General features: G+C 40.2%; 2 protein-coding genes across 2 annotated transcripts in view; one reads left to right on the top strand and one right to left on the bottom strand.

Moving 5' to 3' along the window:
* The window catches only part of SHISAL1 (shisa like 1), a 204,168-nt gene that overhangs the window by 32,382 nt on the left and 146,151 nt on the right, over positions 1 to 25,635 (top strand). The window lies entirely within an intron of this gene.
* On the bottom strand, positions 7,053 to 11,503 carry LOC128143012 (uncharacterized). The gene is made up of 4 exons (XM_052789830.1): positions 11,301 to 11,503; positions 10,852 to 10,975; positions 8,214 to 9,482; positions 7,053 to 7,241 (listed from the first exon to the last, which is right to left on the bottom strand). Exons 1-4 carry the CDS (start codon positions 11,501 to 11,503, stop codon positions 7,053 to 7,055), a joined length of 1,785 nt encoding a protein of 594 aa, XP_052645790.1.

Raw genomic sequence — 25,635 nt, 5'->3', positions numbered from 1 at the left:
CTGAGGGCTCAACAGGTTCCTCCTTCAGGGTTGCTCAGCCTAAAATGAAGCTTACAACTCTGCTTACCTGCAACCATTTCCACCCCCTTCATATACAGCTGTAATACCAGGTTAGGTTTCAGCAAAGCCACAGAACCTACCAAACAAATATCAACCTTTTACCAAGGTAAAATGGGCTAGCAACCACTGGCACCTTACAGCGGTTGGAGGCTCTGTTTTGGCTGTTGAATTGCTCTCTAACTAAAAACAGTAAGTATAAACAATCACCACATTTCTTACCAGAAGTTTAAGCCAGAACATAAAATCTTGGCAGTTCATAAAGATTTAATTAAACATGCTTAGTTGTCTTCCACAATGCATTAACACAGTGAATTCCAAGTCCTCCTCCTCCCAGTGGAACCTTTGAGAATTCTACATTTGCATCTTTTTACATCACTGTTTGTCTGCAGATCAGCCTAGGTCAGCAATGGTATGTGACAAGCTGAATAAAAATGATAAGTTCTTGCTAGGAGGATTTGAACCACTTTTTTTTTTTTTTTTTTGACTTCTTCCAATGATCTCTGAAGCTGCTTATCAATTATATTTTTCTGTTGTTGGAAAAAAATTATGATGGTAATTCATGAAAGGAGGAATACAAGAAAGGAGGATTCTTTTTACCTTCTCCATATATGCTGCTAGCCACATCCTTTCACAAAGCATTGCCAGAAAGAATGTTGCTCCCATTTCTGTGCTGCTATAAGATCCTCGAGCATATTTTCTAATATTGCTGGAACGTCCAGTTTGTCCAAAGATAACGATCCTTGCCAAAAAGGCTGGGCCTTCCTTGGTAAGTGGTTTTGTTGCACATGTAGTAGGGTAAGATATTCTTTGTCTTGGCTTCTGTCCCTAGTCCAGCTCCGTAGATTTATGAAGTCTTATAAAAGCAGACTTAAAAGTATTTAATGTTTCTTGCTGTCTGAGGTTGTCCCTAATTACATTTTCTATTCCCTGCAGAAACAGAGATACTTCCTTGTATTGACTTTCCCATGTTGCTATTGTATTCCCAGTAGCTTACACAAAAATAGTCTTCCTAGAGCAGTATTAAGTAGTAGTGATTATCTGATAGTGTAATGTTGTATTTTGGGAATATCAACTCCCACGGTCTCATCAAAAGACGATGGGCCTCATTATTCTAGGGAATGTGTGAAGTATGGAATGGCAGGTATTGCAGAGATGAGGACACCAGCATCAGTACTGTGACTGTACTGGCCCACGTATCCAAAGGACTGCAGGTGCAGATGTATATTGTTTCTGTTAGGGGGATATCTGTAGGTTATGGAAAATACTGAAATTTCATTCAATTGTACTGTAATAGTTTAACTATAATAGTTAATACTAAAATGATGTTATAATTAATTATTATAGTTATCATATTATCATTACAGTCATAGTTGTGTGGCATCTAAAAAGCTGCAGCTTCTTCCTTTCCGCCAGTACCCCATCAGTGCAGTAATTCCTAAAAGTGCCATGGGAGGTCTGGATGAAAACTTAGTTGCTAATGCATAGCCAGCATCAGGTAGCAGAAAACTGCTAGACTACCTAGAAAGATAAATTTATTTCAACAGATTAATTAGTCCACTTTTCCAGAGAACAGAAGAGGGATTTAAATGCCCAACCATAAATACCTAATGCTATTTTAGGTGCACTAGACTAGCTGCCTGGCCTCCAGCTGTGGCTCTGGAGAGACTCATGTCTCCCATAGCTCCTGCCTGGTATCCGCCAGCCCTTTACAGACTTCTCAGATACCCCGGGGCATCTAAAATGGCACAGGGCATCTCTATTTATACACCTGAATCACCCCCAAAGACTGCTAAGGAGTTAATTGTGCGAACTGGAATTAAAATCTGAAGTTCTAATTACACTGCATAGTCATTTAGCATTCAGAGTTGGATTTTCTTCTGCTCTGTGTCAGGAGAGGAGAGGAAGGGTTGGCATTCTCCTCCTCCTATTATTCAGCATGTTACATGCTCAGTGGTTGCCACCCTCCAACCTAGTTTCCAAAGGCACAGTATTCTTCAGGATGAAAATACAATGCAAAAATAGGAAATATTATATGCTGTGCTATGGGGTTTTTATGTTGGTAGCACAAAAGTTCCAGCGCATGTGAAAGACTGTCATTTCCATCTTTATCTTGTTCCTGGTGAAGCCAAACTTCTGATCTCCTGGGAATTTCCAGATGAGGACGCTGGTGGATATGTAGAAAGGGGTTGCCTTCCCCCCCCCCTTTTTTTCTTCCTGTCTTTCTTCTTCTTTCTTAAGCTAGCAGGAATGAAAAGAGTAGGCAGTCTTTATTCAAAATATGGACTTGATGAGACATTTCACAGGCAAATGATGACGAATGAACACATAGCAAAATCTAATAGAACTGAGCGACATTCTGTCTTTAAAAGGAAAGAAAACTGTAAAAAATGCTTTAAAAAATCATATGCAATTAGATCCATTAGAAGGTTTTGTTTTGACTTTGGTCTTTTGAGCAAAAGCTTGATATCCTTTGTATCAGATAGCATACTTTCACAAAAAGAACCTGTGTTTAATGTGTATAAATGAACAACCTCTCCTGCTGTGATTCTGCAGTCACGATGGCTATTTGTGCTCAGGTAACATGAGGTGAAATTTGTACCAGATTCCCATCTCTCTGATCCTCAGCAGCCTTTTCTCTCAAATCCCAAAAGTCGCCTGCTTATGCTCTGATTTTGTTATGGTTATCTGAAGATATATTTGAAAATAAAAGTCCTTTAAAAGGCATGTACATTATTTTCACATTTGTAATCGATATACCAGTTACAGATGCTACAATTTTGAAACAAAACATTTTTCTAAATTAAACTTTTAAAATTAAAACTAGGCATTTTAACAGTTTGGTTAAAAGATGTATTTTCCAGATGGTTTTGTTCAGATCTGCTCCTTTCTAAAATGCCTTGGCTCTGATGATTGGATACTTTCTGCTGAAAAACATTTCTTATAGAAGATTCCTTAACAAATTTGCCTCTATTAAGGGAGTTAAGTTATTTTTCTATGAAATAGGATAATATGCAATGCAAAACAATCACCTCTTGTCAATATTGAACATTTGATTCAAATAATATAAATGTCTAGTCTTAGCCCAAGATAGTAATTTGCTTGGAAAAATATGGTAGGTTTTTTACATACCCACTCGTTTTACATGAAATAAAAAATAAACCAATTTAACTGACTGAATGAAAAGCCATCGGAACATGTTACACATCATAATTCCAGTTTATCTGTGGGATTCTGTCCTGCTCTGAGGACTGAAATCACCGTATGAATTGATCCAAGAATGTAAGTGAAACATCTGAATGAAGTTAAGCTGTGTCCAGTTTCACCCCAAGCTTACTGAGCAAGTAAAATTGTGATGAAATTTGGATCCAGTTCTGGACAAAAAAAGCTTCCATTGATTTGAGTGGCCCCCAGACCACTGCCTTCACCACAGGGACTTTTTTGCGGATTTACTTGTACTGCTTTGGCAGGTGTGAGTACAGAAATATGGGCCAAAAGATCAAAACCAGTCATCTGGGTGCAAATAACAGGGATAGGAAATGGCAGAAATATAGTCCTCTTTAATATAAGACTTTTCTATGGCTTTTTCTACTTGATCAATCTGAAATTGATATATGTATATAAGATCAGGACGTAAAATCTGCAATGAGATATTATCAAAGACTAGAGCCTAAATAAACTCAAAGACTATCTAGCCTAAATAGTGCTCATATCCTAATATATGCAACATCTTTCATAGAAATAGTATGTAGGCTTTTGATCAGTGACTGACTTGGTATGTTTATTGCCATAGGAAAAGCAGCATGAGTACTTCTTTACTCTCTCATGCTAGTATATGTGTCAATATTTTAATACTTAATGTCTGAAGTCTGCACAGAGTTTAACCTTCCATGGATTAACAAAGACTCTGGTGGAGCTTTCTCGCAGTTTCCCATTGTGGTAGGCTCTGCGTAAAAATACCTAAAATAAAAAATGTGTCCTGTACCAGCTTTAAAGTATTTTAATTGCATAGAGAGGTTGTCAGAAGAGAAAGGAAATATAAATATGGTGGGGTTTTTTGGATGCACCATTCTGCTAGTGACGTTGGTGACTCCCATGCCAGCACTGACCAGGCAGAGCTACTTATTGAAACTCTTGAAAATATCAACTTAGTAATTAAACAGCACAGTCTCAGCCTCAAGAAATATTACCTGACATAATCCCTATAGCACAAGGAAAGTGACCCTCGTGGGTGATGCAGCAGGCTTTATTTGCACTGGTTTTTTACACTGCTAAGTATCGGTGAAATGAAAAGGCAGGTGGTTCAATGGCACGCAACAGAAAGGTCATTTTTTAACCCATTTCAGTCCTGGAGTCTGGATTCATTTAACTTTGGGATGAATCTTTGCTGTCTCAGAGTATGCGTCGTGTTAGATGCCTGTTAATGGCAGGCGTATGCAACAGAATTTAAATGTATTGAAGAGCGTGCGTTGTGTGAGATGCTCAAGCAACACAACAGCAACTACAAAAGCTTCCTTGTTTCTTTGGAAACAGGCCCGCAGGCTCATGCAGACAGCACCGGGCACTTAATGCCGGGCCCTTCTTTGGGAGTTGTTCCTTAACAAAAGCAAATTTGCTTTTCCTGAGAGCTAGCTGCTCGCTTCTGCGTGGGCTGAGATTCAGGGCATGCATTAGTTTAATTATGGTGCTGCTTCCCCCAGGTGGGTCTGCTGCAAGGGACAATGCAAGTGGTGCAGGTGGCTTTGGCACCCAGGTGCATGCTCCAAAAGCAGGGACACCATCTATCAACACTTTTTTTTAATTAAAAGTATAATTTTGAGCCATTTGGTCTTTCCAATGAAACACAGAAGGTAGGTACTAGGCAAAGCGCAGGGCAGCGCTATCAGTGAAGGACGGCATTTGTGGTAGAGTGGCTGAGCGGCGTGGGCTCAAAACCACTGTCTGGTCTAAAATAGATCTGAAGTAAGGCCTCTCCCTGAGCTCAGCATCAGTCACTTTGGCTAGCACAGAGAGAAGGTCCCCTCGCAGCCTTGGAAAATTATGACGCTATTTGTGCATCATTACAAAATGTCTGACCCCTACGCTTTTTCCAGAAAAACTTACGTGGGGGTGGGGTTGATTCAAAGGACATTGACTCAATAGTTAATTTTAACTATTAAGTAGGTATTCTTTATTAGCAGCGCTGGTTGCACGGGGGATCGCTCCACCTATCGTGCACACCGTTAGGCTTTAGTGTACAGACTAAATACAGAGCGTTCATGTATATGCATTAGATTTCCGAGAAACACGTTACATATTCATCCTTTTTCCGAGAAGTCATTAACATATTATAATGTTCGTTACGCATGCGTGTTAAGGCCTCTGGTGGTCTTTCGGACGTCCTCTGGTGGTCTTCGCTAGTCTTCCTCACGGTGTCCGCTATTTGACCTTTCTCTTAAGGCATGCGCAGTGTGGGTCATCCCAGGTGGTTTATCTCTTTCCTCCCAGTTAGCTGACCCTGGCCAGTTTTAATCACGAAGCTCAGCAGAACTCAAGGTTTCTTATCTCTTTGTGCCTACTGTTAACAAAGCTCAAGGTTTTCTTACATACTAAAGGGTTTAAACTTGCCTAGGCGAACATAAATCAAGGGATACAAAGATACAAAACACAAAAAAGGACATCACCACAGTCAGTAGATTACACATACAGGCCTCAATTATTAACAATTAATATAATTGTTTATAACAGTCTCTTGAGTCTTCACATCATTCCCCCCTTTTCTTTATACCTTTGCAAATTCTTTTGCAATCATATAATTCCGTTATTTTCAAGAGACCGAGCGAAATATTTCCCAGTTTCTACTTGATGTTTAATTTTATTCCGCTTCCAATTCTCATAGCTCTCGGTGGTGTTCTGGCTACACCACATGAAACACTTAAGCATTACGCATACTATTATCCCTAAGGCTATGAGAATTATAAATGTTATGAATATTTGCTTTAACCATTTAAAGTTCGGTAGCCATGAGGTTAATTTATCCCATAATTCCTGAAATCCCCATGAAGTGTCATCCTTTGCTATTTCATGTAGTATTTTGGTCTGTTTCCAAATTTCTTCTAAGTCAGTGGATATCCTTCCACTTTGATCCACATACATGCAACAACTCGTGTTTATAACTGTGCATACTCCACCCTGAGAGGCCAATAATAGATCTAATGCCATTCTATTTTGTTGTACAATTTGAGATAAACTGGATATCTCCAATTGTTGGGCTTTTATTACATCAATTGTTTTGTTTTCAAGATTCTCTATTACTGCTGAAATATTAACTATGGCTTTTTCTAGCTCACTTACTCCCAACCATGGAAGGAACCATCGGACAAAGCTGTGAAAGGCAGTAGGTCTCCTTACTAAAGGATTTTCAACTTCTCGTCTAAACCTGTGAAAGTGTGTTCGCACCCATCCTTTTGGTGGAGAACTGTGTATAGTCATATTCGGTACTACAGCTCCCAGAGTACATGTTCCCATCCAATTCTTTGGTAAAACTTTCCGGGCAGTGTCATTGCATAGCCAGTACCATCCTTTTCCCTCTGGCACTGGCCATGCTGTAGTATTAACGGAAGTTGAAGTTCCAATATCTATAGTTTTATTACAAACTGTGTGATTCCCTACATACGTCCCATTAACGCAGTCAAGTTTTCCGAGTCCTTTAGGTGGATTACACCTCTGTACACACGTGCAATAAGGCTCCTGGGCCTTAGGACTAGTTATTTCTAATTTCTGAACTTCGTCATTGCCAGTATACCATGTGGTACTTTCCCAAAGAGTGGCCCAGGAGTGGTTACTTGGTATCGGGATGCCAATCAGCGAGATCCCTTTTCCACCATATTCTGGCATGTGAGTACATATCCAACAATCAGTTCTGTTCAGAATTTGGGAAACGTTTTGTGTCAAGGAGAAATGTGAGTTCGAGTTCCACCGAGCTTCATTTGGACCAAGTAATAACTCAGTTATTATCATGATCTGGAAAATCGCAGACCTGTGGGTCCTGTAGAGGTGACCGTCCATGGCCTCTCAGGTGCTTTCTTCACTCTCGAATAGTGAATCCAAGCCAGCTGTTCCTTGATCTTAATGGCAGTGAAGGTCGTCAGTAACACTTGATAGGGGCCATCCCATTTCTCCTCCAGGGGTTGTCCTGAAAAGATCTTTACATATACATAGTCACCTGGTTTAAAGGGATGAATTGGTTGATCTAATCCTCTAGCCCTGGTTCCCAAAATCTGTTTATTTATATTTTCTAATTGTTTTTGGAGGGATATCATATAGTCATACAAATGTCCTGTACCTAGTTGGGTTAAATCCTCCCCTGTAAATTGGGACTGATATGGTCTTCCATACAATATTTCAAAGGGACTTAGGTTTTCCTTGGTTTTTGGTTTTACTCTTATTCTAAGTAACGCCAGGGGGAGAGATTGGGGCCAGGTTAGATTGGCCTCCTGACCAATTTTCGCTATTTGTTGTTTAATTAAATGATTCATTTTTTCAACCTGTCCGCTTGCTTGAGGCCTATATGGGGTATGTAGTTGCCAATCTATCTTCAAAGTTTTGCTCACCTGCTGTACTACTTTGGCACAAAAATGAGGGCCTCGATCGGAAGATATTGTTGCTGGAATTCCAAAACGAGGAATGATTTCATTCAACAATATCTTAGTTACTTCCCTTGCTTTGTTTGTTCGGCAGGGGAAGGCCTCTGGCCAGCCTGAAAATGTGTCAGCCATGACTAACAAGTATCGGTACCCCCCTTTTCTTGGGAGTTCCGAAAAATCAATTTGCCACTGTTGTCCTGGATAATTCCCTTTACCAATTATTCCTAACTTTACTTTATTCGCCACATTAGGGTCATTACGTAAACAAATTTCACACTGTTGAGATATTTGTTTCACCATTGTATACAGATTGCGTCCTATTAATTTCTGATTTAAGCTCTTGTACAAAGTATCTGCTCCCCAATGCGTCTTATTGTGTTCAGTTAAAACTGTTGTCCATATTAAATTGGATGGTATTACTATACGATTATCCGCTAAACGAACCCATCCATCTGACTCTAGTTTACCTTCCAAATCTTCAATTAATTTTAGATCTTCTTTTGAATAATTTGGTTTTTGATTTGTACTTACAGTTTGGATTTTACCGTCTGGTATTAAGGATAATGTTTCTGCTTTCGCTTCTTCTGCCACCCGCCTAGCCTCATAATCTGCCAGTCGATTTCCAATTTCTGGATCTGTGTTTCCTTTCTGATGTCCTCGACAATGCATGATCGCTACCTTTTCTGGTTGTTTTACAGCCTCTAATAGCTTTAAGATTTCTTCTGCATGTTTTATTTGTTTTCCTTGAGCAGTTAGCAATCCTCGTTCTTTCCAAATTGCACCGTGAGCATGAACTACTCCAAATGCATATTTAGAATCTGTCCAAATGTTAATCTTTTTACCTTTTGCCAATTCCAATGCTCGGGTGAGGGCAATTATCTCCGCCTTCTGGGCTGAAGTCCCAGGAGGTAAAGACTTAGATTCGATTACCTGTTGGGTGGTTGTGATTGCGTATCCTGCTTTACGTTGTCCCTGCTTTATAAAACTACTCCCGTCGGTATACCAGGAGTTTTCAGCATCCTCCAGAGGTTCTTCTTTGAGGTCTGGTCGACTGGAATATATAGCTTCTACTGTTTCTATGCAATCATGTGTCACTGGTTCATTCAGAGTCCCACTAAGAAAAGAGGCTGGATTGACAATGTTAGTAACCACAATTTCTACATCATCTTGTTCTATCAACACTGCTTGGTACTTTAAGAATCTCTGGGGCGAGAGCCAATGGCTTCCTTTTTGTTCCAAGACCGTTGAAACTGTATGAGAGACCAGCACTGTTATTTTCTGTCCCATGGTAAACTTTCGGGCTTCTTGAATATTGATAACAACTGCTGCGACAGCTCGAAGGCAACCAGGCCATCCTCTGCTCACCTCGTCCAGTTGTTTGGAGAAATAAGCTACTGCCCGTTTATAGGGACCAAGTCTTTGTGCTAGTACTCCCAAGGCTATTCCTTGTCTTTCATGAGAAAACAGCCAAAATGGTTTTGAAACATCCGGCAGTCCAAGAGCAGGAGCTCTCATTAACTCTCGTTTGAGCTGTTTAAATGCATTTCGTGTTTCTCCAGTCCAAATTAATTTTGACTGGTTTTTCTTTATCAGCTCATATAATGGCTTCACCAATAATCCATAATTATGTATCCAAAGGCGACACCAACCTGTCATCCCTAAGAAGGTCCGCAGCTCTTTCACCGTCTGGGGTTCCGGAGTTTGGCAAATGGCTTCTTTTCGTTCAGTCCCAAGTTCCCGTTGTCCTCCCGAGATTACGAGTCCCAAGTAGGTCACGTGTTGCTGGACTAATTGAGCTTTCTGTTGAGAGACTCGATATCCACTCAAACCCAAAAAATTAAGAAGATTCACAGTCCATTGAATACAACTTTCTCTGGTTTCAGTAGCTATTAAGAGATCATCTACATACTGTAACAAAACCCCTTCATTATCCGGAGGTACCCAAGTTTCAAGTTCTTTTGCCAGTTGATTTCCAAAAATAGTGGGGCTATTTTTAAACCCCTGTGGTAATACTGTCCATGTTAACTGAGTTCTTCTTCCAGTTTCAGGATTTTCCCATTCAAAAGCAAACAAATTCTGGCTTTCTGTGGCTAGGGTCAGGCAAAAAAAGGCATCCTTCAAATCCAGTACGGTAAACCAAACTTGGTTATCTTTTAGTTTTGTTAACAAAGTGTATGGGTTTGCAACTACTGGATGTATATCTTCAGTAATCTTATTTACAGCTCTCAGATCTTGGACTAACCTATAACTTTTTCCATCTGCCTTTTTAACTGGCAGTATGGGGGTATTGTATTCTGATTCACATTCAATTAATATTTTATACTGTAGGAACCTATCGATTATTTCCTTTATTCCTTTTCTGTCATCCAATTTCAGGGGGTATTGTTTAATTTTTACTGGCTCTGCTCCTGGTTTTAGTTTAATTACTATGGGGGCTGCATTTTTAGCTTTTCCCGGAACCTCGGAGGCCCAGACTCCAGGCTATACCTGATCAATGATTTCTGGAGGCACCTCAAATTTTGGTTTAGTTTGTATTAATGCTAAACTTAGAATGTTAATTAGCTGGTCCTCCTTGATTTTCAATTTCATTTTTCCTTTTTCAAAAACAATTTCTGCTTCCAATTGTTCTAGCAAATCGCGGCCCAACAAGGATTTCGGAGATCCGGGCAAATACAGAAATTTATGTATTCCCATTTGTTTACCTAATTTATATTTAAGCGGTTTTAGAAAATAAGCCTTTTTCTGCTGGCCAATAGCTCCCATTACAGTCACAAACTCTTCATCCTCCGGTATCAGCTTTTGATTTAACACTGAATAGGACGCCCCCGTATCTACAAGAAAATCCACCTCTTGTTCTATTTTCCCTAGCTTAATTTTAACCAGTGGATCCGCTAGGGTGGATTCCCCCGGTCCCCCTCATTGACCAGAGGTGATATTGGCTACAACAGCCTGTGCTCCACTCAGCTTGGGACATTGTCCTTTCCAGTGACCTATTTCTTTACAATAAGCACATTGATCTGACCTTAGGGGCTGGCGCGAGCCTCCCCTCCTTCCAGTTCCCCGACCCCTCCCACGAAGGGAGTTATCCTGTCTTCCCAGCGCGGCTACTGTAGCTGCGGCAATAGCTGTTCCCATTTTTCGTCTCTCCTCCCCTTCTCTATTCCGATACGTTCTCCAGGCCTCTTCTATCAACTTTTCTAAATCCCTTATCTCTGTCCCTTTTAATTTCTGAAGTTTCCTTCTTATATCCTCTGAGGATTGTCCCAAGAACAAAGAGACTAGCTGCTGTTTCCCTACCTCAGAAACAGGGTCTAATATAGTATATTTCCGCATTGCTGCTCTTAACCGGTCAAGAAAGTCTGACCTTGTTTTACTGCGTACAGGCTTGACCAGTTAACTGCTTTCGGTACTGCATTCTCAATACCAATTTTTATCCATTCTTGATATTTTTTCAATAATCGGTAATCATGGTTATCATTAGGGTCCCAATTGGGGTCGGTTCTCGGTATGTGGTTATCTACCACACCGGGTAAAACCCCAGCAGTTATTTGAATTTGCACTTGAGTTCGTGCATTCTTTATTATTAATTGTTTTTCAGTCTCAGTTAAGGCATCCAACATTAAATCGATGTCCTTCCAATCTGGGTCTTGATTTTTAACAATCAGCTCGAATCTTTTGGCAACTCCTTCGGGGTCGTCTCGGTATTCCTTTACTACTTCTCTCCATGAATCCAAATCATTCATTGTAAATGGTATCTTAATTCTAGTGGGGCCAGTAACCCCCACCGCTTGTCTCAGAGGAGCCTGAATAATAGGGCCCATCTTACTTCGAGTACGGGCCGTTATAGGTGTGAAACCTAAATCTTTTGTTTTTGTATTTTCCTCAGGTTCCTCCGCACCCGCATCCTCAATGGAATTTCCCTCTGAGGATGGTGGAGGTAATACAGAAAGAGAGAGATCGAGGTCCTCTTCCATCCTTTCTTCATTTTTCTTTAATTTTATACACCTTTGTCCTATACTACATGCTGAGCAACATCTTTTCATTTTTCCCGTACTCTTTCTTTGCTCTTTTTCTATCGCTAGCACGAGAGGGTCTTGTGGGGCCAAATTAATGCCACATTTCTTCTGCCAGTCTGAATGATTTCTTAAAGTGAAAAACATATCTGCATACATTACTTCATCCCATTTTCCCTCTCGTCTCAAAAATAGCATCAATTGCAACAAAGTATTGTAGTTTAGTGTCCCATTCAAGGGCCATTTTTCATCATCATCTAATTTATATAAGGGCCACCATTGATTACAATATTTTATCAGAGTTTTTCTATCCACATTCCCACCTGGGGGTCCCCCAATTTCCTTCCAATGTGCTAGGATACAACCTAAGGGGCTCTTTTTCAGTATTCCACCGCTCTGTCTACCTCCCATATTACTTGCTCTGATTTTTACCTTCCCAACCACAAATTATTCCTGCTATATACGTGACTCTCTCTCTTTTGTCCCAGGAAGCCCAGACCCGACACTTAGGGCATTCAATATCCTTTCCACAATCTATTTGTAGCTTTTGTTTACACCACATACACTCTAGGATATATACGGGTTTACACTCATTTCCTGGATGCAGAAGACACCATTCAAATACCCACATTTATAGAATACACCAGACAGGGAACTTCTTCCAACAACAACAACACAAGGTTAATAAAATAACCAAGCTCAAAGTTATAACTATAATAGTAATGTATAAGTTCACGTCCCAAATCATCAGTAAATCAATCACACTTCATTCATCTCCGGTCGTACCTCCTACGGAGATACGAGTCTGCGGATCGGAATTTCACACACACTTTGCAGCTGCCTCTCACTCACCCAAGCATTCAATTCACCGTTTTTTTTTTTTTTTTTTTTTTTTTTTTTTTTTTTTTTTTTACTCGATTTTATCACAGTTTTGACTCAAAACTCACGATGATCTCCGTAATCCGTTTCCAATCCAATAGTCGTTTACCACATTCAGTTAGCCAAAAGGTCTGAAACAAAGCTAAACCAGAAACCAAAATACATGTATGGGCACTAAACCAAAAGCACGCAAAGTGCACAACAGCATACAGAGTATACTGCAACAAAAATGTCCAGACACGTATTAAACCAAAACCAAAGGTATACCAAGAGCATCAACTACCTGGCATACGCCATCCTGCATAAGTAAATCTTATGACTTATGGACAGCCCAAATGACCGGTCCCCAACTAATAATTTAAAGAATACCTTTTATTCTTTCCGATGGTGTTCTTGTCTGCTCCCGCAGTGATCCGAGTGAGGCGAGGAGCCCCTCCGGGAAAATCCCGGGGGTACCCTAGGGAGTCCTGTTCTCAGCGGGTCCTGCAGCCGAGCAGAGAAAGTCCCACCTGGGTCGCCAGATTGATTCAAAGGACATTGACTCAATAGTTAATTTTAACTATTAAGTAGGTATTCTTTATTAGCAGCGCTGGTTGCACGGGGGATCGCTCCACCTATCGTGCACACCGTTAGGCTTTAGTGTACAGACTAAATACAGAGCGTTCATGTATATGCATTAGATTTCCGAGAAACACGTTACATATTCATCCTTTTTCCGAGAAGTCATTAACATATTATAATGTTCGTTACGCATGCGTGTTAAGGCCTCTGGTGGTCTTTCGGACGTCCTCTGGTGGTCTTCGCTAGTCTTCCTCACGGTGTCCGCTATTTGACCTTTCTCTTAAGGCATGCGCAGTGTGGGTCATCCCAGGTGGTTTATCTCTTTCCTCCCAGTTAGCTGACCCTGGCCAGTTTTAATCACGAAGCTCAGCAGAACTCAAGGTTTCTTATCTCTTTGTGCCTACTGTTAACAAAGCTCAAGGTTTTCTTACATACTAAAGGGTTTAAACTTGCCTAGGCGAACATAAATCAAGGGATACAAAGATACAAAACACAAAAAAGGACATCACCACAGTCAGTAGATTACACATACAGGCCTCAATTATTAACAATTAATATAATTGTTTATAACAGTCTCTTGAGTCTTCACATCAGGGTGTTGCTGAATGCGTGTCCCCTCTTCTCCATCGGTGATTCATCTGCTGGGTTCTCCCTGTATACAGAGGATCTCATCCTGAACTGTAAGACGGTCTCCAACACGCTGTTAATTCAGAGGAACAAAGTATTTCAGTATGTGTCTCCAAGCATCTGATAACCTTCTTGCAGCGAGGCTGGGGATGGAGGTGGGGTGGAGCACGGTGGTGGTGTACCACGGCCTTTCCAGTCTTCTTAGAACTTGACCCAAAGGAGGACGGTGATCAGCTCCTGCACGGCAAACGCCTGGAGAGCGGCTGTGTTCTGCCCTACACCGGCTGTCCTGCGGGGGAGAGAGGAGGGTGGAGGGAGCACGTGGTCTCAGGTGGAAAGCACCTCGAGATCTACAAATAGGGCTGGGCCCGAATTAAAACCTTGGGTCCCAACACGGGAAGCCCAGAAATAGAGCGGGATGCCAATCTCTTGCACAAATTGGACGTGCCTCTACTTGCTACTCACATTTTTCATATTTACTAGGAAAATTGGAAAGCTCCACTGGCTGAGCTGACAGCATCACAGCACATTATTGCAAAGTGGTTACAGCAAAACAATAGCAAAGAATAGCAGGAAAATTACTTTTCCTTTTTGTCCAGGGATGAATAATGATTTTTTAATTCTACATCGAATATTGGTATGTATGTGGGAGTGTGCTGAGTATGAAGGTAGCAGGAGGGGGAAGAAGAGAGGGAGGAGGTATAAACAAACTAAGCCAATAATCTCCATGAATTTTCTGGTGCCTTAGTGAAACTGCTGATATACTTGAAGTCGTTCCCTTTTTTCTCATTTGAGCCACACCAAAGCATCTCTTTCTATGGGATTCCCTGCTTACAAAACCCATAAATTAGCACGTTCCAATTTCACTTTTGTTAAGCAGCAAATATTACTTCAGTATTGAAAGTTTTCACTATATTTAGTAGAGGTTATGCCTAGCAACTAAAGACGTGGATTTAATATTATTTCATTTCAGTTAAGGTAGTTGGGAGTGTATATAGGCATTTAAAGTCAATAACTGTAATAGGTATTTTAAATGGTAACCAGTAGCAGTGTTTAAACATGTAAACATAAGGGACTACATCAAAATTTGAGATTTTTTGCTAGGACTCGCACAAGAAGCCCATGTCTTTGGTTCCAGAAATTTGATTTAATCACAGTTTTGAAAATCTAGTAATGAATATCAATACTAGGTTTTGTTAGGTCCTAATTAACCTAAAACTTTCACCTCATCCATCTTACTAATTTCATATTCTAATATCTTTTCAGTCTCCCAGTCACCACACCTTACCATTGCCTTCTGTCTGCTGTCTTCTAGCTATGTCTAACATCATTCTTCAGTGTCTACTGTTGTTCTTCAGCATTTTGTATACTGGGCAGGAAAAAGTAGTATTCAAAATTCAAATGTATGTGTAGGGAAGCATAGTGAAGAGATTCAGCGTCTGCCTACAATGCCATCGGTGTTTGGAATTAAGTCTTGCACTCAGACCAGCCATGCTTGATTTCTAATGACCTGAGATGTTCACAAGACATGTCCATACTCAAATATGGTGAACATAGCTGTATTTACCAAGAGAGTGATGTCTTGAAGTAACTTAGGTAGGGCTTCAGTAGTCTTTTCAGACAAATGTGTGTCTTAAATACATGGAGAGAAGTGCAAACCTTGCTTTCTGTGTGTTTGCTGGTGCCTGAAGAAAGGCTAGGAGGGCAGGATTTTGACCAAGGTGGTGAAACTCATAAGCAGTTGAAGAAGGGCTTTTAAGATAGGTTTTTAACGCTTTTGGTGGGAATGCAATTTCCCCACGCAAACTCCACAGCCACGTAAAACCACTACTCTAACCCTTGGACTACTCGGTAGATATTGGTTACTGAAGCCGTGTCGTTGCAGGCTAATCAGTCAAGTTGTCTTTTCCAATCCACCTCTGTCCAGCACAGTTCTGAAGGAAGTCTTTTGTCAGGTGCCGAGGAGTGAACCTGACCTGCTGCTGCTGATTTATATCACTATATGATTAATTCTTGGATTTCTCTGTGGTAATCCTAAGCTTATGGATCCATTTTCCTTGCTTTTCCTCCATCTAACACTAGGATGAAGGGATGGCTACAGAGTCAAAGACTTTAAGGAAACAGTCACTTAGTTCGGTAAATAAAATACAAATTTTTTTCAGTCTTGTATTTGTTGATTTTGAATTATGAGTAGGTTAGAGATGTCAGTATCAGTTTGACATTACTTTTTTTTTTTAAACACTTTATGGTTTAATTTATGGTGTGATCTAAATATGGGATACACATAGTTACAGTTCTGTTCAGTATGTCTCTTTGGAGAATTATCAGTTCTCTTTGAGAGGTCCTAATCCAATAAGATCTGTTTTGCTGCCAGCAAAGGGCTGCAATCCTAATTTTACACTGACAGTGGTGGACTCTAAAGTAACCATTTCCATGAGGGAAAGAGATCATAGAGATGTTACAGAGCTCCTAGGAACGTGACTACTCAAAGAGAATCAAAAAGTAAATGGAATACTTTACATTATTAGGAAACCAATAGAAAGCAAAACTAAACCAGTCTATATACATTCATGATGAGCTCACGTCTTTAATGCTAAGTGTAGTTCTGATTTCCCATCTCTCTATTTTAACTAGGAGGTAGTGGTATTCCTAGATAAGACATAGGGAATGGGAGGCGATGATCAGCAATACAGTACGGCTTTTGTACAGTAGCTGTAGGCTCAAAACAAACACAGGGGTTGCACAAAGGCAAACTTTAGAGAGAAGCAAATGGTCTCAAGCATGCAGGCATTTCTCTTAGAGTACTACTGCCGCTTTCTCAAAAGCGTACAAAATGCCTTGATCTGTGCGCAGTTGTCTTTGTATATTGCTGTTTTAATTTCCTGTGTCTTCTGAAACCTTTGGGATGGGTTCAAGTAGTCAAGAGCAATATGCAGGTTTTCTGCGTAGCCGGGATGTCCTCCGAACTGCTTAGTCCCTCTCAGCCCAGATGACCTTCTTGGGTCACCTCACCGTAAAGCTATTTGTTCTCCTCTCAGCTCTGAAACAGTTCTGTCCATCCTTTTGTCTCTCAGGTGTTTTCTGGTGCATCTTTTCTTTGACAGTCCTTTCCAATCTCTCCATTGTCAACTCATCTCACTTAGAGAATTGCAGAAGCTGGTGGCTTGTGAGTTCTTGACTGTTCTCTGATGGTTTCTCAGAAATGTATAAGCTATATGTAGATTTTACAAATTACTCTGGACCTCTATTGGTCACATTAGTTTTTTGGTCTGAACTGAAGAATTGTGACTTTTTTTTTTCCTTGTTACTTAATGGTTAAAGGGTCTTAACTTGTGGCTAGCATTTGTGCAGAGCTTCTTTTAAGTGGTTGTGAATTGATTCATGTAGGTCCTATGGTCCTTACTAAAGTCCTTTTCCACGCTCATACATCAGTATCTTTTGTTTTACCTGTTAAAAAAAGGGTATTTGTGTTTGTTCTATTTCCAACATTTTTAATAGATATGGTTTTGGTTTATATTGACCTTATTAGAAACTTGGCCGATTCAATTCTGCCATGCCCCAGAAAATACAGAATTCTGACTTTAGTTTCCTCATACTGCATCTCTATTAGAGAAATATTCTTTTCTAGACAGTTAACCTTTATTATCACTTTTCTGACTGAATCATCAGCAATTATTTTGTCCCTGAGGAGTGTTCTCATGACTTTCCAGAGATTTATGGGTAACAATCTTATGGTAACATAGGCACAGAAAGGGCTTTATTTCTACTTTTTTTAAAATAGTTCAGGTGTGCATCACCTAGGAACGTGTTAATGAGCCTCCACGAGTTGGTATATGAGCTGGTCATTGTCTGCAGTGGTAAGTAGGGCGGTGTGAGACATATGAAAATGAAGGAAGACTCTGCAGACTAGCCTTGTTCTGTGGATCCTTTTTGATAATTAGGAAGAAGCTGTTTTCAAGTATGTTTTGCATGTAGCTGAAAAACTGGTGTAATTCTTCCTTTTGGCACCTGTGTCACTATAACTTACTTCTTTCATGAAATTAAGCATCTATGAGCCCTATCTTGTGAGTCCTCAGGGAACAACTTCTCTGTGATGGCGGGGTGGTGTAGTCATAATCCTTTTTTCAGATGAGGTTATAATTTTCATTCTGGTTGGAGGCCCAGCTAGATACAGGCTTACAAAATTTGTGGAATTATTATCAAGGCATATATTCTATAGCTCAGGGACAGTAATTCTGCATCATAAAGCCTCAAAGAGCATTTAATCCAGCTGTGTTAGACAAGAATGGGATTTGTTGGCATAAAACTAGCAATCCCCTTTTTCCAGCCTCCAATTCAGTGCAGAAAAAAGAGGAAAATGCACGTTTTGACTGATGAGCACTGGCAAATCTCACTGTTGAGGTTTAAGATGTTATCCAGCTTTCTCTCTTGTCTCACTGCCAGAGGTTACCAGCCCTCTAATGCAGCCTGCAAGGGAACCTGCACCTTCAGCTATGCAGTTTCTGGGCAGATTTCAATATTTTGTCTTAAGCTAGTGAGTACGTACTAAGACACCAGGCTCTTAACAGGAGCAACTGGTTAATTTCTGCTGACTTTACCTTGCAGCAGCCTCCACCAAGAGAGCTAGGCAGGCAGCTAGGACTAGTGTTACCTTGAACAACTAACAGCAAGATTTAACAGAGCTCATCTGTCTAAGCTGTGTGTGTCGTGCGGCTTCTTTTTGTCTTTCTCCTGCACACCTGTAGCCTTTGCCACTATGAAGAAATAGAACAGAAAAAAGGATATAAATGAAAAACCAAGGTTAAGCACTTAGCAAAAGTTTAAGTTCTATTTACAGACTTGATAAAAATTCAGGAAACCTGTTTGAGCTAAGAAACTTCATGTGTCCCTAGTTGTTGTCCCTGTTAACCATTCAAACTGGGGGAAAAAAAATAAAAATTAAGGACAGTTTGTCTTTACAGAGGGCAAAATTTGGCCCCTTAGGAAATTCTGTTAAGGTGAGCAGGTGATGTTAGCACAGCTGGATGCAACACTTACGCACCCATCACACACAGTAAGGACGAACACACCACGTTACCTGTTATAAGATCATGAGATATAACCTGGGACCTTTCAAGTCATTTGCTTTTGTTGGGGTTACTGTAGTTTCTCTGAATGAAGAGAGCTTGCAGTAAGCTATTCTTTGGGTTTCTAACTTCTTCCAAAAAGTATACAATTCACTTTCCTCCTTCATCCTTCCCAGAAGCAACTGCTACATATTTTGACATGCAGTAAGGAATCTGGCTTCCACTGATTTTCAGTGAGGCTCAATCACTTGAACGTCCAAGTCAATTATGAAATAGGATTTGGGGCCCTGCTTCCTTATCTGCTTATGGAGAAGTGTGTGTAATCCTGCTGTAAATGTACATAATATTATTCGAATATATCTTTAAAGTGTGCCAAAAGCATAGCTGAATAAATTTCAAGAGCTAGGTCCGAAACTTGGTCATTTCAGTTATTTTTGGAGGGTTAGGTCAGGACTCAATTGAATAATATTGTCTGGTTTTGCTAGTTGCAAGAAATGTCATTTTGGAAAGCTGATGGATATTGAACATTTGAGGCCTGTATGGTAAATTTTGGACAAGTTTTCCTTTTTTGTGACATTAATATTTGTAACTTCAAAATCCAAATTTGTTATGAGACATATAGTACAACCTGGTAGTAAGTTAGATTGAATACAGCTGTACCTGCTTATCTAGTGGCATAGTTCTCAGGCTGAGGTAATTAAAATTAGATGTCAGAGTTCCTATACGGAAAACCAGAGATATGATAAAGCAAAATAACCCATCTGATGTTAATGATGATGACAGACTAATGGCAAGGTAGATTATATGATAGAATTTTCAGAAATGCGGTTATATAACTTCTGTGCAATTTTCCTTCTCTTCCAACCCATTTGTTGAACCATCTGTTTAAATTTAATAACTAACCTGCAATTAGGCCAGGACCAAATGCACACTGACATAAATAAGGTTAAACAACGTAGCCACAAGTTTATAACCTCTTTGAGGCAACAGCTTCCTTTTTTAACTGTATGTTTTCCTGGTGCAGAGTGAGTTTTCTGTCCATGCTGGGCACCATGAGCCCAACTTTGATACATACAAAACATAACAGAAACTTGTGATATCCAGATCGTGAGGTGATATAACAATTAAGATAGTCAAAATCTTCAGATTACAGCTGTTGTTTCACACACACACACACCCCCTGCCCAGAATTTGAGTGGGTGGAAATGTTTGTTAACTTAAAAATACTAGCATTTTTATTGAATAACTGGCAAGATTGTCTCCATGACTTGGTGATGTTACCTAGTGACAAGAGAAAACAAAAATAAAAAACAGTAATTGAATTCAGAGACATCTTTACTCAATATTTTCTTATTTGTCATTAAATGTTTTAAGGGAATAGTAAAAGTAAATGTCTGGGACTCCCCACTGGTTTCTACAATAAAGTAAAGCCAGAAATGAAGAGAAAGGAAACTCGCTTTCACCCTCAGCCTCTGAAAATTCCCTTTCTGGTTGCAAAGCACTTGTGTTCCTTTTGTTCGTGTCACTTAACATTGAACAGGTAAAGTGCCAGCCTCTGTATGTGGCATCGCTGTGATGTATCTATGTCTTACTAGAAGATGACAAATACTAGGTAACTGTGTAATGCGAGCTGACAGATCACCAGGGTTTCTGCTGTTTCCACTCTGCACGGCTACTCTTAGCACATCTGCAGTGTGTTATCTAGACGAACACAAAGCAAATTTGTTTCTAAAATATTGCAAAGGACCAACACAAAACAAACAGTTTTAAGTACTAGGAAAACAACTAGTTTTAATGTTTAATGCAACATATATTATATAGTCTTGTTAAAACTATTTACTTGACCTTTTTTCCGTCTGGTTCATCATGTATTATTAAAAGCTTTTAACAAGATGCATACAGTACTGGCTGTATCTGCTGACTGTTTACATAAATAGCATGCTTGGGAATAATAAACTACAAGCTTTCTTTAAAAGCCTTGTAAATGGATATATAGCAGAAGCACAAGGTATTATTAAGCACCCCGTAAGACCCTTACAGAAGCCATGCTTTGCATGCAAGTTTAGTCTCAGTGCTAAAGGGAACCTTTTACAAAACTGTCATGCAGTAGCATCTGTATGCACTCTTTCAAGTTGTTATTTCTCAGATGTGCTCAGCTACTCATCTTACTTGAGGTAATACTTCCAGGCTAAGGGTCACTTGGGACTTTGAAGTATGTAAGGTAGGTTGCTTAGTGCCACTGTCCAGCAGCATATAAAATAATTATGGCTAATCTTTTTCGTACCACACCTTCCCTCCACCATTCAGCAGCTGCAAGCAGTATGAAACGTGTGCAGGCTCTGCCTGGCCTGAGTGCCAGGAGTTCCCCTTTTTCCATACTAAAAGAAGTGCTAAACATGTAGCTGACAGGAACTACTAAATGTTTGTAACTCAGGATACAAAGAGTGGTTTTAAATAGCTGTAAAACATTCTGCCAAACGCTTGCAAAAATGACCCTAATTCTGGAAGGACCTTTAAGCATGGAGCTAATATTGCAGCATATATATTGAATTCAGTGCTTCGGTCCTTTTTATGGAGTCCTCTATTTTTAAAAGAACTCTTTGTATTTTGATATGTTGTATCTGCTTTTCATTTATGGCATGTCCCTAAAGCTGCTGTACAAGGAGAGACGGTATTAAAGCACATTGGCCCAGCAAAGGAATGCTCATTTAAGTACGAGCTGGGAACGTTGTACTTTGTAGAAACAGGATTATAACAGTTGAGCAGCTTTGACCCAAACAGTGAGCGGTGCACAGCACTAACAACCCTCCCCTGGGACTGTGCCTTTTGGAAACTGGCCCTGTAGCACAAAATTGCAGAATTCTGTGACAATGTGCAAAACCAGTTAAAGAATCTAATAAATTGAAAAAGGATTGTGGACTTGCTGAGACCATCTATAAATGAGGAAAAGCTGATAATGGAGGTGGGAGGAGGATGGGGAGCTGAGTGCGGCTGCGTCAGGAAGGTCTGCTTCAGAGGAGCAGGGCAAAGAGCATCTGCATTGTCTGTTTGCACAACATTTGCAGGGATAACTCTTCCAGTGGCCACAAACAGCTAGGAAACAGCATATGTATGAAATAAACACAGTCTGGCTTGTTAGAAATTACTTTTTACAGTGCCTTCTTCCCCACACCACCTTGGTATTGTAAAAGCTCAATTTGTAGTAATCAAGTCAGTCAAGAGTGCCAGTGGATCACATACTTACACATCAGCCCCCAGGAGGTGAAATGAGCTCTAGCTTGTGACCTTGCTGGGTTTCTGCCTGCCTTGCAGGGAAACTGGGCGACTGCGGGAAGCAGCAAGCACCAGCACCCAGGCTCCCAGCAGCCGTGGCTCGCTCTGTGGGAGGAAGAACCACCAACTTGCAAAGCCACTACAGGGCATTTTCATTTCAGTTTATTGTAACAGAAGCTGAAAACAGCCTCAGCTCAGGTGCTGGTTGAGGAGCAGATCAAGTTAGCTCGGCTTGAGGACGGACAGCATCTTCCAGCCCAGTGGGGTGGGCACTGGGGGCAGTGGCAGCCACTGATCCGCTCTGTAGGGCTTCGCTGCACCCGGGAGCCTCTCAGAGCCCAATATCTTTTCTGCAGGGATTTTAGGATGTCAGACAAATACGTCTGGCTGCTTGCTCATTCATTCTTCCTGAGCAGTGCAATTGAAGGAGCCATTATAAAAAAGGTTTATTGATTTAATGGGCAAGTGCTGTAGCCAAGCGCTGTGCTTCCCTAGCTGGGGCTAGCTGATAGCTGATGGGAACAGAGCCTAAGGCTGCACAATGGCAGGGTATCAAAAGGTGCCCCTGGGCACGGGATAAAGGAAGCGATGGTCCCCACACTAACATCTGCTGGAGAAAAATCAATTGTGCATTTAGAAACCAGTGGTAAAGAAAGAGACAAATTATAAGAAACTAAAGTAAATTGTTGGAATAGTGACAGTGTACCAAAAAGGAGAAACATCCGTCTCTATGCATATATCCTGGAGAATTTTGTCTGTGAGAGGGAACTTACATTAATGCTTTATAGTGGAAAGGTCCAACTCAAATTTAGAAGATCTTAAAATGTGGTCTAGGAGATCAATCTATCAAATTTACATTTATTTACTGTAAATGGGAAAACAATGTGAAGGGGATATAATACAATACAAATATCTGAGAAGGGAAAAATGCAGGGGGAAAATAATTTCACTCTAGGGAGCAAAGTTAAAACACACAAGAATGGCTAAATGACCGCGACATTACATTTAGTGCACTAGACTGGGAGCCAGCAGGTTTCACTCAGTCCTGGCCTCTGCTGCGCATTTCTGCATGATCTTCGGTCACCTGCTTTGGCCCAAGCCTTTGACGCTAACACCTATTTGGGCATTTGGCCACCCTGAAATCAACTCCTAGCTGAACAGAAATTCGGTATCTCCTTTCTGTGTGCCTCACTTCCCGTGAAACTGAAGATGATACTAGGACAGAGCCTCCATCTGCTTAAGTCCAAACCCTTTGGGGCAGGAGCTCTCCCATGCGGTGCTTTCCTGGCAGGACTGAGCTCTGTAGCCAGCCAGGGCCTCCTACCACTGTTTAAAGAATAAAAACATTTTGTCTTGGTGCTGTGATCATACAGTTGGTTAACATGCAACCATATCCAATACTAAAGATGTTGTCTTTTGCTTCCATAGCCTTAATATCTTTTCTTCTTACTGCCCTCACGTGGCATTGGAATTGCCCCACTGAGCAAATGGTCCTGCCATTCAACTTACTGACATAATGAAAGTCAAATACAAGTCTTGTTAATGTTGCACCGCTATTGCCACCTTTAACATTTCAAGTATCTGTATCAATTTCAATTCCAAGAAAAATCCTAGCTTCATTTCAATAGTTAATTGCTCTGACTATTGCTATAAATTCCTTAACTGAATTTGCCACATGTGCTGGATTGATTCCTGTTATCTTTACACTTCAGTATCAAATAAACATTTGGGGGTAAAATAAAAGGGTCATAGGTCCTTTAATCTTTCTAATAACTACTGTTATGACATACATCTGTCGCTACAGACCAGACAAAGCGTAGCTGCTTTACAGTAGAAAAAATTCCTTCACAGACAAGCTGGAAACCTTGCTGATTTGTGAATAAAGGGGCATATTTTCCCCAGGCACAAGTTGAGCTGGCCACCAGTAACGTGGTTTCAACTTATACCAGCTGAGCGGCTGTCTTCTTAAAAATCATGAATTTGAGAAGCAAGATCAGATGAAGCAAAATCATTCTTATGGCAATATTGCATGAAAGAAAAATGGAAGTGCCCAGCTCAGCCAACCTCCCTCAAGCACATTGTCTTGAAAATCCTAAACCACACAGAAGAAGCAGTTTTAAAAATAAAATCATGCTGGTGCCAGGCTGAGTCCTTTAGAAATTTACTGCTTAGGACAAATGTGAGGGGAGGAAGATTTCAACAGAAGGCGAGGGGGGAACAGGCTGTTGAATAAGCAATGAGATACATTGTATGTTACTAATTGTATGTTAGTACTGAAACGTTAGCACTGATGTATGTACTGAAACCAGAGTCAAAGATTCAGAATGCCTTCTGTAACTTTGTGGGCTTCCTAAGAACAAGTGAATTTTGTCACCAGGGAGCATTTTTGAAAATCTGATACAACCAATCTACTAAATCTCATATGCCAATGCCTGAGTCTGCACGCACTGAACACCCCAAAACTCCACTACGGATGCATGATCAGACTGAAAATAAGGGACAAAGCCAGAGTCTAATGGAGAGCTGAGATTTGTGGGGAAATGTCTAACCAATGCCAAGATGCCATTCATTTCTATAGTCAGCTCCACTATATCTGCCTTTTGTTGTCAAGGTCTCATACAAACAGAATCCTATTCCCATTCTTATAGGAGTATCTTTGGGATAGCAGCAATTTTGGAGAAAGGCAATCAAAACATAACATCCCAACATCTATCTCTACCTGACTTCCTGGTTTAGCAATTACTCAGAATTGTATATGTTTAAAACTTTTAGATATGTTAGCAGCAGCAACTTATTTTTGTGGTACTAATCTCTATATTGCCTTCTTAATATGATGAGGAATATAAAAGAACTAATCATAGGCTGTAGGTGCAGTGTATTCGTGGTAGTAATGTAGAACAGCAAAGATTAATGTAACAGTCTTAAAATGAGATCATGAAATATAATAATAGGTTTTCAATATGTGATCATAAAATAGGAACAATACTATAATGTAAATGAAATTAGTATATTTGAGTTACACGAGCTTGTAAGTGGATAATATAAGAATATTTTAAACAACGCTATATCTTAGGAAGGATGAAGCTGACTGTAATCAGCTTTCTTTGGGAGCCTCTTTCAGTATTAATTTTTTTTTTTAATAACATGAAAAGTATTATAATAATAGTCCTGAATAAAGAAAATCAGCCAATGATAAGAGTTCCATTGCAACTAAAAGTGATAAAAAAATCCTGGAATTGTACCTTGCAAAAAATGCAAGCCTTTGAAAAACAAACCGGTAATCAGCTTCCCGGACTGATGAAAGAAAAGCCAAAACCAGATTTTTTTCTTTAAGTGACAGAATTCCCAGAAATGGTGATTTCAGTTTATGGGCTGCTCACCATTCACTAGGGCATTTGTTTTTAAATATTTAAGGATTTTTGTTCCTTTTTTGCAAAATTAAAATTCTGTCATTGAAGCATTCAGGCTTGCACAAACAGCATTTGTAGGAGAAGAGGAAAAGATGGATGATGCCTAACCAACTCTAATTTGCTA

The sequence above is a fragment of the Harpia harpyja genome, chromosome 6 (assembly GCF_026419915.1).
Source record: "Harpia harpyja isolate bHarHar1 chromosome 6, bHarHar1 primary haplotype, whole genome shotgun sequence".
Taxonomy (NCBI): Eukaryota; Metazoa; Chordata; class Aves; order Accipitriformes; family Accipitridae; genus Harpia; species Harpia harpyja.
This window is presented reverse-complemented; position numbering and strand designations above follow the sequence as displayed.

Coding starts and splice junctions, on each gene's coding strand:
- LOC128143012 (XM_052789830.1), bottom strand. CDS start 11,503: ATGGGCCCTATTATTCAGGCTCCTCTGAGACAAGCGGTGGGGGTTACT. Junction 9,483..10,851: donor ATAGAAGAGGCCTGGAGAAC/GTATCGGAATAG, acceptor GTCTCTCAACAG/AAAGCTCAATTAGTCCAGCA. Junction 7,242..8,213: donor CAGACGGTAAAATCCAAACT/GTAAGTACAAAT, acceptor GTATATGTAAAG/ATCTTTTCAGGACAACCCCT.